The sequence below is a fragment of the Tupaia chinensis genome, unplaced genomic scaffold (assembly GCF_000334495.1).
Source record: "Tupaia chinensis unplaced genomic scaffold, TupChi_1.0 Scaffold000217_1, whole genome shotgun sequence".
Classification (NCBI taxonomy): domain Eukaryota; kingdom Metazoa; phylum Chordata; class Mammalia; order Scandentia; family Tupaiidae; genus Tupaia; species Tupaia belangeri.
This window is the reverse complement of record NW_006159692.1, coordinates 8601154-8617013: the sequence shown is the minus strand read 5'-3', so window position 1 is coordinate 8617013 and position 15860 is coordinate 8601154. Positions and strand designations below refer to the sequence as shown.

Sequence of the window (15860 nt, the reverse complement as noted above, 5' to 3'; positions counted from 1 at the left end):
TGTCTGGGGAGCGGCCGCGCCCGATAGCAAAACCCTCCCCAAAAAAAAAAAAAAAAAGATAGCTTTAAAATTTAAAAATAAAATTAACACATGAGGCTGGCGTCATGATGCAGTGTTAACACACAGCTCAAAAAGAAGTAGGATCGCACATAGAAACCGAGGTCTGTATCTCCAGCCCAGTCAGCCCGAAACATTCCAGGCACCTGCTTAAGTGCCCAATATCTGATTTGCTGGGTGACTGGATGAAAGGGATCTCACATGACCAGACCCTTTTGAGAGTCATCATCCCTTCCCCTCCCCACCCCACATATGTGTGCACATGCTCTGTCATAAAGAAAAAGTTAACACATGCACGTAGATTTTCAGAAATGTATGCTCAAAACCACTAAGTCAGAAATATTTTGGAATTTAGAAATTTTTGGAATTTTTTTTTTAGGAAGCTAATCTTCTGTGTATGCTATATGTAATTGAGTACCCTTATTGAGGCCTGAAGTAACACCCTTTAATCAAACACACTACTGTCTGTATTGAAGTGCAATATTTACACTAAGTAGTATAAGTGATGAGTCTATGAGTAGTATCCCATCAGTTCAGGTCACATTTTAGTCCCAGAGGAATTTATGTAAGGTCAGGCCTTATTAATTAACGAAAGGCCAGGAGTTTCTGGTTTTATTTGCTGTGCTTTTTCAAATTTTAGAAGTGTGGTTGGGAGATTATAGTATCCAGTCCCTATAATGAAGAGCAGTAAGTAGTCCTTTGCCCTACTCCTCCACAGTCCTTGTCTTGCTCCCCATTGGCAGCTGCATAAAACCCATGGTTGTTTTTTCTAATAGTTGCTTCCATGTTTTCAGACCATATGCTTATAGTAGCTCTTGACTTACAAATATAAGCTATTATCTGTTGACTTTCTTTTATATCCCACATTCCTTCTTTCTGTATTCCCAAGTTGGTTATATGCAGTCTTGCTTATGTTATTACAGTGTTCACAGTATTACAGTATTGAAGTAGTATTCGTTATAGAACCAAATGATTTTATGTTATTTCTTTTGTACCTTTAAAAAAAATGTTGCTAGCAATTACTTTTATTATTATTTTACTTATGTGATTTTTTTTGCTCTCCAGTATATCCCTTTACAAAGATACATGGAAAATTTATCTTCTGACTTTTCTTATGTTCCAACATACCATTATTCTCTCTTCTCATTTGTTTGATAGTTGGGCTGGGTTTAGAATTGTGTTGAAATTTTCCTCTCAGAATTTTGAAGACAGTATGTTCCTGTCATTTGAACCTATTTGTGCTTTTGAGATGTCTAATTTCATTTTAGTTTATATCTTTTTGCAATGTAAACTTCTCTCATTTGGCTGGGACATTTTTCTTTTTAGGATTTTTCTTTATCCTTGCTGTCGTAGAATTTTATGATAATGTATATACCTTGAAAGTTTTTCGAGTTTTTTTTGTTTGTTTGTTTGTTTTTTTGTTTTTGATTCATTGTGCTAGGTGTTTAGTGGGTCATTCAATCTGAAGACTTGTGTCTTTTGGTTCTTGGGAATTACTTTTATTATTTCTCTCCTCTTCATTCTCTGTGCCTTCTTTCTGGAATTTCTCTTGGGTCAAATATTGGAATTCCTGGACTGATCTGCAGATATTTTTTTATATATAAATTCTTTATTCTGTCACTTATTTTCTGTTGTGTATTATATTACATTCTTGGAAATTCCTTTTTTAAAAAGTATTGTTATTTTTTAAATTTAATTTAATTTATTATTATTATTGTTTTTCACAATGAACAGAGAGAGAGAGAGGGAAAGTGAGAAAGCAGACCACCAGGCCCAGGACTTGAACCGTGGTCGGCGACGTGGAAGTCCAGCAACTTTATCCACCATGCCACCTGCTGGCCCACGTTCTTGGCAATTTCTGTAACTTAATTTTCTAGCTAGCCAATCTATTGAATTTTTTTTTCTTTTAAGAATTATTTTTTGTAACTTTATTTATTTTTAATTTGACAGAGAGGAGGTACAGATTGAGAGAGACAGTGATCACTGCCAGGTCTGGGACTTGAACCGCAGTCAGCTATGTGGGAGTCCAGCACCTTTACTCATCATTCCATCTGCTAGCCCCCCCTTCTATTGAATTCTATATTCATTATTTTTAATTTTCAAGCGTGCTTTTCATTTTTTTTTAAAAAAAGTTTCATATTTTGGCAACATGGATGCTATGTCATTTGTACCTTTAAGAGATTATTGATGAATTTATTTAAAGAGTTTTTATTTTTAAAGTTTATTCCTTCATTTTCTCCATTATATATGTGTGGATGAATGGATAGATGGATCGATTGATCTATGACATATCTATATATATAGAGAGAGGGGTAGGCACTCTCGTAGGGTCCCCATACTATGACCCTCCCCTAGGCTCAGCTGGCATGGTCCCAAGCCGCTGGGTGCTGGGATTTCACCAGCAGTCAATGATGTGGGATTTAGCTCCCACATAACCCCTGTGCTACAGGGCTAGCATGGCTTACATTGTATGGGAAGGGTTTTAGGCAGTGGGGTAAGTTTGTAGGATTGGTGAAAGGAAATTGAGGAAATTTTACAGTAAATATTGTTTAAATAGAAAAGTGCCTAGTTTCACCATTAGGTCCTGGGCACGTGGGTTTCCTCCATAGAAGGAAATCTGTTCAGAGAGAACAATCCATTCTTCTTTGGTGAAAAGAAGGCTTTCACTATTTTAGAACAGTAAGTTTTTTTTAAAAAACCATGATTTTTAAAAAAGTTTACTAGTAATCTGTATTTATTATTCTTTTCTGTGTCCTATAAAAGATGATGGTTCCTGCCACAGATATGTCCTAGCATTGTAACAGGGACAAACACACGGGGAAAAGGCAGTGAAAACAACAGATAGCCTTGTAAGCGCAGGGCAGATGCTCAGATTTGTGAACAGTGAAAAGTACTAACTTTCCAGTGTCTGCCATGTTACAAAGCTACATTTCTGCCTGCTCAGTTTCTGTTCTGATCCTCTGTTTCCATTGGCGTATAAAGGCCATTCCACTGTAGTCACTTTTGTGGGAAGTTTGCAAAACTAGAAATAGTATGACATTAAAATATAATTCGTCTTACTGCATATAAAATATGAAATAACACAGTCTCCCAAATCAGAAAACTTTGGGATGAAAGTCAGATGTAATAGTACTTTGAAGAGGGGCAAACTGTTTCCATGTTTCCATGGTATGCAATGTTTTTTAAAGTACTCTGCAAATATAATAGAGGGAATGCTGAAAAAATTTTAAGAGGAGCATAAAGCAAACCCTACTAGGGTTATAAGCCTCTGTGTCCTGAGAACATGGCTCCTCCCTTATTCCTGTAGGAAAATGAGTATTGAATTCTGTAAAACCTTTAGCAATGCATTTCTCATAGAAAAGAAGCCCTTTTATGGCTGTGTTTATTTATTGACAACGTAGAACTGTGACTGTTGCCAACCTATGTGAAGTGACTTCAGCTTTTTATTTTAGCTCTTTTAAAAAATGTATTTTTAAGCCCAGCTGCATTGGTGTAAGCAGGATGCTGCTGCTATGTAGTCAATGGCTGGACTGTGTGGGAGGCTTGGGTTCAGGTTCTGGCCCCACCTAAACAGGCTGGGCACAGTGTCTGCGCCTGTAGTCCTAGCTAGCTGTGGAAGGCTGGGGCAGGAGGATCTTGGGGTGGAAAGACCCTGCCAAATATACTCCTCTCTCTCCTTACATGTGTGTGCTTGTGTTCTTTTTCTCAAATGAGTAAAAATAAAAAACAAAAAAAATTTAAACTCTAAAGATAACATTTCTAAAAATTTAGAAAATAGAGAAATAAAAAGCATTTATATCTCTATAGCATTAAAATGCTTTTAGCGTTTTCATCACTTCACTCTTAGGGTTTCAATTGGGTGTATATTCACATGACTGTAGTTGTAATGTGTGTCCTTTTTATCAACTGGATTTTTTTTCATGAGAGATTTTTGCTGTAGGGCATGTGCGCTTGCTGGAGAGACAGAAACAGACAAAAAGTGAGAAACCTGGAAGGTGTTCCAGGGGAATGGCCATGCCTCAGTCCCTTCTCCTCCATTCTCCTCTTAGGATCTTGGGCACACATACACATGCACCCAGTGTGAGTTTAAGCCACCAGAACAAAATTAGAGGGGACTTGAACCATGGGCAACTACATGAGAATCCAGCCATGTAACCATTATACCATCTGCTGGTCCCTATCAACTGCATTTATCACACTTCTGATTTTCTATTGCTTACAGTACCACAGTTTATCTAGCTTTGCCTCAGTTCAGAGAACTGAAGTTACCTTTTTTTTCCTTGTTGTAAATGTCATATTGAAAATTCTGGGGCTTGTAGATATTTCCATATTTTCTCAGGTCAATTTTACTGAAGGTAAGTTTTTCATGTTTTTTTGAGCCCTTTTGCCAACAGTTCCCCCCAATCAGCATTCTGAGTTTATTGTGTTCCTATAAGGCTCCGAGAAAACAGACTCAATGCAGAATCGCTCATTGGTAGGTGTTGCCGTATTCTGGTAGAATTTTGTAAAGAAAAAAATGGTTCTGCCCAGTTGTTGCCTTTTCTTAGTTATTAAAAGTTAAATGATGAGCCATGCTTTGGTTTACTAGCTCTCTGACCTCATTTGTGAAATGGCTGTTCCTGTGCCCTGCTTGTTTATATTTGGGGACTTTAATGTTTTTACAAAAACAATTTGAATTAACTTCTGTGAAAAAGATATTTGGCTAAAAGCACAATTGTTAGACCTTGTGTCTAGGAAGCAGGATTCCATGTGGCTGATTGTGGTTCGAATCCCTGCCCCAGAGGCTTGAAAAACATGGCAGCCATGTGCGAATGCATGTCTAAAATCCTGACAGGAGGAGAAATAGAGGAGGAAGGATTGCAGTGTGGCCATGACCTGCTGGGAGGTGCTCTTCCCTTTCTCTCCCCAGTGCACTCGCTCTCTTTCTCTGGTAATTATATTGCATGCACCCTCTGACATTAAAGAAAGTTCTTGAGTTGTTTTTACATCATTCCTTTCTAATAATTTCATGCTTTTTTGTTTAGTTGGTTTATAGGAATATTGGTGACATTATTATCTATGTATGACTTTCTTACATTAAAATATATACCTTACTGATTTTATACAAATGTTTAACATCTTTAATTTAGTAGTAGTTCATAGAAAGAACTAGTTCCTAGAAGCTAGTAATTCTTAGAAAATTTATTTGCACTTTAATTTTTCCATTATACTCTGAAATTCTTTTTATTTTTAAGCATTATTATGTTGACAGAAAAATGTAAGTATGCAGTTAGAAAAAGCTAATTCAAGGATCTGAAATCCAAAATATTCCAAATTCAGAAACCTTTTGTGAGCACTGACACGATTCTTACAAATGGAAAGTTCTACATCTGATTTCATGTGACCAGTTGCAGTCAAAATGTTGTAATACATTCAAAATGTTGTAATATAGAAGTTGTAATACAAAAGTGCTGTATAAAATTATCTTCAGGCTTTATGTATAAAATGTATATGGAACAAATGAGTTTTATGCTTAGACTGAGATCCCATCCCCAAAGTATCTTATTTTATTTGTCTTTAAATATGGACATAATGAAAGTGATATTTTCTGGTTTTTATTTGCATTTCTCTGATGGCTAATGATGTCAAGTAAACTATTTTTAACTAAGTTATTTTTATTTGGTCTTTCTATTACGGAATTCTAAGAAAGTTCTTTGTATGTTACAGATATAAGTATCTTAATATAGACAAAGATTTTCTTCTTTGGGTTGTCTTTTTACTTTCTTGATGGTGTCTTTTGAAGCTTAACAGTTTTATTTGATGTTTAGGCTGTCTGTTTTTTCTTTGTGTGAAGAAGGGATCCAAATCATTCTTTTGCATGTGGCTATCCAGTTGACCCAGCACCATTTGTTGAAAAGATTGTCCTTTCCCTGTGGAATGGTCTTGACACCCTTGTTGAAAAGCAGTTGACACTAATTCATGGGTTTATTTCTGGACTTTAAATTTTTAAAAATTGTTCTAAATATCTATATTCCAGTACTGAACCGTCTCGATTGCTGTTTCTTTGTAGTAAGTTTGGAAATCAAGAAATGAACCAGCCCTCTTTGTTCTTTTTCAGGGTTGTTTTAGTGAGTCTGAATCTCTTCAATTTCCATAAGAATTTTAGGATTAACCTGTCAAATTTCTGCAAAATCACCTTGATTTGTGATAGGAATTTTTTGACTCTTTTGTTCAATTTGGGGAGAATTGCGATTTTAGCAATATTGTTTTCTGATCCATAAACGTGGGATATCCATTTTCAGCTCTTAAACAATCATCTTTGGAGTCTATTTTTTCTCAACTAGAATGTTCACTTTGAACATGCAGCTTCACAAATTACATTAACATAACTGAAGTCCTCAGGCCTACAATGTCAGGAATAGCTCAGAGGGTTAGCTATGGTTCTTAATTAAAAATGAATTAAATTGATAGAAAACAAATATCTGGAAACTATGTAAATAAAATAGTATGAAGAATGGATGTTTTTCATGTGAACATTCATATAAAAAGTAGCATGGTCTGTTTTGGGACTTGTTTGTAAACTTACTTTCTTTTTTTTTTAATCTTAAATATGTCAGGTATAGGAGATAGATTGCTTCAGGCAAACTTACAGGTCTGTTTCCTGAAGGTAGGAATAAACTCTGTAAAAAAAATTAAAACTCTCTTGTATTTCGATTCTCTGACATAAATAGTCCTTCTTGGACTTGTCATGGGCATGTACCAATGATGTAATAATGATGATTGTATCAGAAGCATTACAGGCAGCTCTTGGTATGATAGGTGGTGAGGCTGTGTGTGTGGTTATTTTCACTATTCCAAGGGCCACATGGAGTTTGTCATCTCTGATAAGACTTCAGTGCATTAGTGATGAAAAACTACTCACCATTGGCCATTGTGATCTCCCAGAAACTATAAGGCATACGCAGCTCAACAGTAAGTAAAGTGCCTGTTGTCTTGTATAATGTGATTGAAGACAAACATGCAGACCACTTGTTGGTGGTACTCCATCTTGTGCCAGCCTCATGAGATAGAGTAGGTGACCTATAAATACATGGACACTAACGTCACCTCTATTTTCCTGGTTTTTTTGTTTGTTCGTTTGTTTGTTTTTGGTGGTGGTGGTATTATCAATGCTCATCCATTTTAAAACTAGACTTTTTGAAATAGAATATTTTCAAGCTTATTTTTGCCTATGATTGATCTCTTCCAGTTTCTTGTTCATTCTTGTTGCTTGTTGATTCAAGAGTTGTATAAAAGACTCCATTGTGTGAGTCCTGGTGTTCTTGTGTTTGATTAGTGACATCATCAGAAGTGTGGCCCAGCCTCACAAATGCCTGCCTCTGGTCTAGAGAAGACGTTTGGGAGAGGCAGAATAAATAGGTACTTGATAATTGTGATCTGAGGGTTGTTAGGCTCCACTGTTTAGCTTTCCTATCCATCTCCTCACATTCAGTAAATGGTTAATAATTGAAAATTTCCAAATCAAGATTCATTCATTATTTTTCTCTTTTAATTGCCAGAGGACAATTATACACTTGCAAGACAGAGAGAGAGAGAGAGAAGGAGAGTCCATGCACACCCTCCACCCTGTGGGACATGGCCATGCCATTATCCTTTTTCCTTTTTCTGCCAGGATTTTAGGGTGCACACACCCATGTGCCTGGCATGTTTTTCAAGTCACTAGTGCCAGGATTTGAACTGCGATCAGCTATGTGAGATTCAGCTCTCTACACAGCTCTTAACCATGTGCTACAGGCTGTTCCATGATTGATTCTTTTGATTTGAGGCTTCTATCCTGTGTGAGTCGGGTTTCTTCATGGAGATAGACCAATACTATGTGTACAGATAGTTAAGAGGGACTGTATTTGGGGAATTGACTGAAGCGATTATGGTGATCAAGAAGTCCCCCACCAGGACATCTGTACACTGGAGATTCTGGGATACTGGTAGCCTAGTTCAGTTCGAGTTGGAAGGCTTCAGATGATGTAACTCATGGTCTAACACTGAGAGCCTGAGGACCCCAGGGAGTGGGGAAAATGCTCATGTAAATCCTGGGGTCTGAAAGCAGGTGAGCTTTGAGTTCTGTTTTCTAAGGCAGCAGGAGAAATCTGTCCTGCTCTCTCAAAAGAGACCCATCTGTCCTCTATATATAGTTTTCTCTGGACCCCTTGATTGGAATGTTCCTGCCCATTCCATACACATCGAGGGTAGGTTATCCAAATATAGCCTACTCACATGGGCATCTTAATCTTTCAGAAACACCCCCATGGACACACCCAAAATAATGCTTTATCGGGCTTCTAGGTATTCCTCAGTCCAGTCAGGTTATACCCAAAATTAACCATTACACATCATTGGTTAAAATTCACCTCTCCAGAAAACAAAAAACCAAAAAACCAAAAAACAAACCAGGGACCAGCAGATGGTGTAATGGCTACATTGCTGAACTCCCATGTAGTCAACTGCGGTTTGAGTCCTGGACCTTGTGGCTTAAACTTAGGCTGGGTGTGTGTGCGTGCTTGCCCAAGATCCTGAGAGGACAGTGGAGGAGAAGCAATTGCTGCATGGCCGACCCCCCTAGGGCATGATTTCTTGCTTTCTGTTTTTCTGTCCCCCTCTGTCTTTCTGGCGAGCTTATGCGCCCTATAGCAAAAAAAAAACTCTCAAAAAAAAAAAAATTTAAATGGTGTGTGATGGGGGGATGGTTAAGGTGCTGGACTCCCACATGACCAACCACTGTTGGAGTCCTGGACCTGGCAGCTTGCTTTTTCACTTTCTTCCTACTCCACCCCCATCTCTATCTCTTTCTGGTGAGCGCACATGCCCTATAACAAATTAAAATAATAATCATAATAGTAAAATTAAATTGTTAAAAATTCAAATAATGAATATGAGATATGAAACATGACAAGGTTAAATCTTACAGATAATTTGTGTTTAATTGGTGTCATATACAGAGTCATACAGAGTTTGATAGCTCTCAGGAGGCAGTGAGGAGTGAGAAAGAGAATGAGAACACACAAGTCAGCTACTAGATACTGAGGGAGGTAGGAGAAAGCCAGAAAAGGGGCAGGTGTGTCTGGAGTCACTAAAGAGAGCTTCTGTACACTGTTATTTTACCTAGGGACAGTGGACAGCCTTTTCATTGTTAGCAGGAGTGTTTGTGGTGACAGTTTTTCTGGGGAAACCCTTTAGAGCAATATTTGGCAAGGTACAGGTCTGAGGAGCAAATCTAGTCTACTACCTGGGGACAAAGTTTTATTGGAACATACACATTCTCTTTCATTTATACACTATCTTTCAGCTTTCATGCTGCAGTGGCAAGTAGATTTGGCCCACAATACCTAAAATACTTATCTTGCCCTGTGCAGGAAGAGATTTCCAACAACTGGTCTAGAGAGTCTAGACTTTTGGAAGACTAAGCATGGGTCATAGATATCGTGAGTTTATTTTCGACTTTATAACCTGATTTTACCACTATACGGACTCCGGGGAATAGTTTTCAGGAAAGATTATGACTTTCCTCACGATGAATGCTTGATTATGGTAACAAAGGTTTAATTTGAAAAGTATTCTGATTAGGGCCAGTAGGTAGTGTGGTGGTTAAGGCTCTAAACTTCTACATGGACGACAGTGACTTGAGTCCTGGACCTGGCAGCTTGCTTTCTCACTTTCCTTCTCTCTCTGTCTCTGTCTGTCAAGTGCACATGCCCTATAACAAATAAAAATAATAATAATAATAAAATTAATTAAAAAGAAATTCTGACAATGATGACACTGCTGGGATTTTATAATAATTAGTTAAAAATAATTATTTACTTTTATTCATTATTATTATTATTATTATTATTATTATTATTATTATTGTTATTATTTTAAATTCACCAGAGAGAAGCAAGAGAGAGGGAACTTGAAGCATGGTTGGCCATGTGGGAATCCAGCACCTTAACCACCATGCCACCTATTTGCCCCAGACACTGCTGTGCTTTAAACCTAATTAGCCATTGTAAAATTAATCTCTGATGATACGTGAACCTGACTCACCAGCCTCTTTCAAGTGCTTCCATTTTATAAAAGGGGGAACTATTACTGTTTTTCCTCTAGATATTTATTCTTTCATTTTTAAAGACCATGTATTTGTGTCATTATAACTCATTTAAACATAAATATGAATATAAATAAAACATGTAATCTCACTCTTAGAATTAAAGTGTTTTGGCACAGTAAATTTATTTTCTCTTCACTTGTCTCAGCGTGAAGTCCATGGCCCAAAATGACTCTACCAGTGGAGACTCTCTTCTGTAAAGAAGACCAGATCGGAGGCTGGGATGAGCATGCCACTGCATCAGATCTCTGCCATTCCACCCCAGGATGCCATCTCTGCTAGAGCCTACAGAAGTAAGACCAAAGAAAAGGAGCGGGATGAACAGGTGATGGAAGAATGCCATTAATTTTATCAAATGTTAGTTAAAAATGATCTAGGGGGTCTTCAAAACCTCTAAAGATCAGAGTTTTCTCTGGTAAATATACTAATAAGCACACAAATAGTTGTGCTTATAGGAAATTGTCTTTTGCAGGGCCAACAGATGGCGTAGAGGTTAAGGCTCTGGATTCCATATGGCCAGCAGTTTGAGTCCTGGACCTGGTGACTTGAGAATCACACCAAATGCGTGTGCATGCGTGCCAAAAATCCTTAGAGGAGACTAGAGGAGAAGGGATTACAGAGAGGCCGTCTCCCCCAACCCCATGGGGGATGATTGCTTACTTTTCCTTTCTCTGTCTCTGGTGATCTCACACACCCTCTAGCACAAAGCTAAAAAGAAAAAGAAAGAAACTGTTTTTTTAGTAGGTTTTGGGGTTTTCAGATTTTGGGGTAAATATAATATGCGTATATAAATGCTTATATAAATGTTTATCTTCATTGATTAGGTACACCTGATTACTTTTTTTTTTTTTTTGGGAGGTTTTTGCTATAGGGCGCTTGCCAAAAAGACAGAGAGAGACAGAGAGACAGCGAGAAATCACCTCCCCGGAGGTATGGCCACGTTGCAGTTCCTTCTCTTCCATTCTCCTCTCAGGATCTTGGGCATGCACGCACATGTGCCCACGTAAGTTTTAAGCCACTGGGTCCGGGACTGGAACGACAGTTGACTACATAGGAGTCCAGCGACAGCCATTATGCCAACTGCTGGTCCCCTGATTACTTTTCATAAATCACTGAGACAAAGTTCTTTGGATGCTCAGAAAATGATGGAAAGGATAAATTTATTTGGCAAAAATTTATGAGTGTTCTTGGTGTAAGGAGTATTATTATAGTTAATTGCACAGTCTGTCTCTGCTCTTGTATGGCTTATGACCTGTCTTGATCATTAAGTATGCATTAGAATTGAATAAGGTCAGTGATAAAGGAAATTCAGGACCACCTAGTTCCAGCCCAAAGGTTTAGAAAAGGCTTTCTGGAGAAAATGGAATTTATGTGGAGACCTAAAATGGTGATCTGTAACTAGAAGAAAGAGAAAGGAAACACTACATGCTAAAGGTCCAAAGGTTAGAGCAAGATAAATTTGAAAAAGTTAAAATAGAATAGCTCAAATACGAAGTTGAATTGGGTAATGCCAAGAGGTTAGAAAAGTTCGGAGGAAGTTATCTTAAGAAATTTGGATTTATTTTTGCACAAGAGCGAATGATCAGATTTTTGTTTTGAAAACTTTCACTGAGGCTGCACTTTGGAGATAGAATTGAGTGAGTGGTAGGAAGACTAGCTAGAGGATTTTTTAAGAGCTTTCTTATTCCAGGTTTGGCATGCTTTTTCTGTAAAGAGCCAGATAATAATTGGGTTGTCAGAAAAGTCATGGCACATTTTTGTTTTTCTGTGCAAAAATGCATCATGGCTCTTCAGACAACTCAATATTTTAAACTTTGTGGGATAGACTCTGCCATTATTCTGTGAAAACACTGTTAAAAGAAAAACTGTAGACAAATCTAATTTAGCAGAACTTAATTAAGCAGAGAATGAGTTGTGAACTGGGCGGCCTCTGCCCAGTATGATTTCCAAAGAACTCCGAGATGCTGTGTGGTTGAATTACATTTATGGGAAAGAAAAGTGACTACAGAAAGTGGGAGTGAGGGAAATGAGGTAGAGAAACAGCTGGATTAGTCACATCTTGATGTTTGCCTCCTGTAAACACATTTCAGAAGATGGACTGTCTGTGAGTGACTGAAGCTTGACTGCTGTGATTGGCTTTGACTCAGCACTTTGTTAAGGAAGCAGACTCCTAATGAAGTTGTGGTTCGTTTAAAAGAATTCAAGTATATGAATATGGATGCCTTCTCAGGCCAATATAGTTTGGCTTAATCACTTCTCCCCTTTTGGTCAGTCAGTTTTGAGACTTAGGACACTGATACTACTCTTTGTCACCGTTTAAATGACTGGCTTGTTCTCTGCATAGAACCCACTGATCTGTACTGGTTGCAGCATGGAATCTGTAAGTTGACTAGTTTTTTTTTTTAAAAAAACGTTCTTTCTGATCTGGTTGAAATGAGCATTTTATATTTGATGAATAGTTGACTGCAAAATATTTAAGACATGAGAAGATACAGCACACCTAGGGAACTAATATGACTGTCAGGAGGATGATATCAAAATATCAAATTATACTCCTTCAAAAGAGTTCCTGTGAAACAAACTGGACCAAATTAAATAAGCCAAGGTCCAGCAGTATTGTCGGTTTAACAGTACTTGATTCTAGTTGGTCATGGTCCTTGTTCGGGATGTGCTGATGATTAAGGACCATAGTTCTCCGTAAAATGGCTTGATTTAAAGATGTATCCAATCTTTGTACTTAGAACACAAGTCAAAATAATCTAGAGACATCATAGAGAAAATACAAACAAGCCTTGAAAAACCCAGACTACTATCCATTTAGGATGTTTGCAAACCAACTGTTAGTTGCTTCTGTAAACACATTATCTGTTCCTGTCTTTTGACTTTTTTTACTTTGGTGGCATTGTCTAAGGAAACAGCAATTATCAGCTGCCTTTTAAATTAAGCTTTTTGTAATAATAAAATCAAGGGAGAGATAGATACATTCAGTTTTTTTCAGTACCAAACACAAGCCTCCAACTTGAGCAAAAAGAAGATCTAAAGCTGCACGATGTCCCCTTAACTGTTTTTGTTGAACTCACATGCTGTCATCTACTTTTGGTTAGTAGTTTTACCCATCTGAAACCCTGGGAGGTCTGATTTGCTACAAAATCTGGAAATTTCCTCAACTTATAGACAAGCTTTGAATTTTATGCAACTGGTACTCCACTACTGCCAAGAGGAGTCCCTGGAGTTTCCTTCTTGGAAGAAAGATTCCATAGAGTCTTTAGATTATCAAGGATAGCTTTTGGGACCAGCAGATGGCACAATGGTTATGTTGCTGGACTCCCATGTAGTCGACCATGGTTAGAGTCCTGGACCCAGTGGCTTAAACTTAAGCCGAGCGTGTGTGTGTGTGCCCACAATCGTAAGAGAAGAATGGAGGAGAAGGCATTGCAGCGTGGCCATCCCCACTAGGGGATGATTTCTTTCTGTCTGTCTCTGCCTTTCTGGTGAGCGCATGTGCCCTATAGCAAAAACCTCTAAAAAAAAAAGGCTTTTCATTCTTCCTTTGTGGTTTCAGGGTGACTTACTGGGAACATAGACAGGAATTGGTGGAATTACTTCTACTTTTCTTTCTGCTCTTTTTTCTTTTCTGTCCTTTTTCTTTCTGCATTAGACTACAAGCCCAACAACTCCTCTGTTTTTGTGTTAGCACATAATTTTGAACTAAAGCCACTCGCTAATTTCCCTGTAGGGAATAGGAAAGAATTAGGACAGTAGGAAATGAGGAAAAGGAAAAAGCATAAGGTGGCAGAAAAGTCTTGATTTTTTTTTTTTTGAGAGTTTTTTTCGCTATAGGGCGCGTGCGCTCACCAGACAGACAGAGAGAGACATAGAGACAGAAAGTGAGAAATCACCCCCCCCCCGGGGGATGGCCACGCCGCAATCCCTTCTCCTCCATTCTCCTCCATTCTCCTCTTGGGATCTTGGGCACGCATGCACACGCACCTGGCGTGAGTTCTAAGCCACCGGGTCTGGGACGCGAACCGCAGTCGACTACGTGGGAGTCCAGCAACATAGCCATTACGCTAACTGCTGGTTCCCAAAAGTCTTGATTTGTGATCTTGTGTAAAGCTGTCTATTTCTAGGATAGAGTGTGCTTTGGGGAAGAAATTTCCTCGGTCAGCTTTACTTGAAAGTCTCCAAAAGGTGTACAATTTCGAGAGTCTGAAGTGGCCTTTCTGAGTTGTGAGATGTGAACCTAAGGCTCGAGACTTTGAAGGTTCACTGCAATGTGAGTAGTGAGAACTTGGTATGGCACCTTCCTGCAGGGTTCCTTGGATAGTCTCTCTCTGAAGTTGTTTCCAGAAGAACCAGTCTCTTGAGTTCTAGGCTGCGGTCCCAGAAGTTTGTTTGTTTGTTTGTTTTCTTTTTTTTTTATTTTGAGAGATTTTGCTATAGGACAAGTACACTTGCCAGAAAGAGAGAGACAGAGAGACAGAAAGCAAGAAATCATCCCCCTGGGGGATGGCCATGCTGCAGTCCTTTCTCCTCCACTCTCCTCTTGGGATCTTGGGCACGAATGCACATGTGTCTGGCGTGAGTTTAAGCCATCTGGTCCGAGACTCGAACCATGGTTGACTACATGGGAGTCTAGTGACATAGCTATTACACCAACTGCTGGTCCAAAAAGGGTATAATTATTACAAAATTTTCTTTTGAGAGGTTTTTGCTATAGGGCACATGTGCTCGCAAGAAAGACAGAGAGAGACAGAAAGTGAGAATCCTCCCCCCTCAAAGGGGATGGCCACGCCGCAATCCCTTCTCCTCCATTCTCCTCTTGGGATCCTGGGCATGCACACACATGTGCCCATTGTGAGTTTAAGCCACCGGGTCCAGGACTCAAACCATGGTAGGCTACATGGCAGTCCAGCAACATAGCCATTATGCCAACTGCTGGTTCCCCCAAGAGTTGTGTTTTTAAAATGTGATTATTTCTGATCATTGATATTATTCCTTTACTTGTCACATTAGTAGATGTACAAAATATCAGGTCTCCAGGGAAGTCATAACATATTTTTCTATGTTATTCTATATAAAAATGCATCATGGTTTTCCCAATGATCCAATAGAAGTTGTCACCTGATTAAGTTTTCTTTCTGATGCATTTTTGGACATTTTCTTCATAGTTGATTTTTTCAAGTTGTGCTATCGAATATCTATACTTCAGATGTTTTCAAAAGTACTACTCACTCAGTCTTCCATTGACCTTTCTTCTCTGACACATCAAAAAATAATCTTCAAATGGGCATACCCACATGTCTAACTAAGTTCATTCAAGCTGCTATAACGAAATACCTGAGACCGAGTAATTTATTACTCACAGTTTGGAGGCTGGGAAGTCCAAGATCAAAGTGCCAGCAGATTTGGTGGCTGGTGATTGCCTACTCTTCACAGTGATTTCTACCTGAGGGAAGCTTTCATGACTTAATCACTTCCCCAAGGGCCTTATGTCTTAATACTATCACATTAGAAATCTGAGTTTCAACATAAACATTTAGACCCTAGGACCATATCTAGGAGGCATGGATGGACTTTCTAAGGGTATGAAAGCATGGGCAGTAAAGGGATTGATTAAAAAAAATGTTTTTAAGATTTATTTTATTTTATTTATTTACTCAGTCATTTCTAATTTGAC

The 15860-nt window shown here is 38.4% G+C and overlaps 1 protein-coding gene across 5 annotated transcripts in view; it reads left to right on the top strand.

Moving 5' to 3' along the window:
* Positions 1 to 15860, top strand: part of MARCHF8 (membrane associated ring-CH-type finger 8) — an 86957-nt gene that overhangs the window by 29610 nt on the left and 41487 nt on the right. For 4 of the 5 annotated variants that reach the window (XM_006147688.3, XM_006147687.3, XM_006147681.3 and 1 more), the window contains exon 2: positions 10329 to 10505. In XM_006147688.3, the coding sequence (XP_006147750.1) occupies positions 10404 to 10505 (102 nt within the window). In that variant the 5' untranslated portion in view covers positions 10329 to 10403. Of the gene's footprint in view, positions 1 to 6839; positions 7009 to 10328; positions 10506 to 15860 lie in introns of those variants that run through there. The other variant, XM_006147682.3, reaches the window with a different exon arrangement.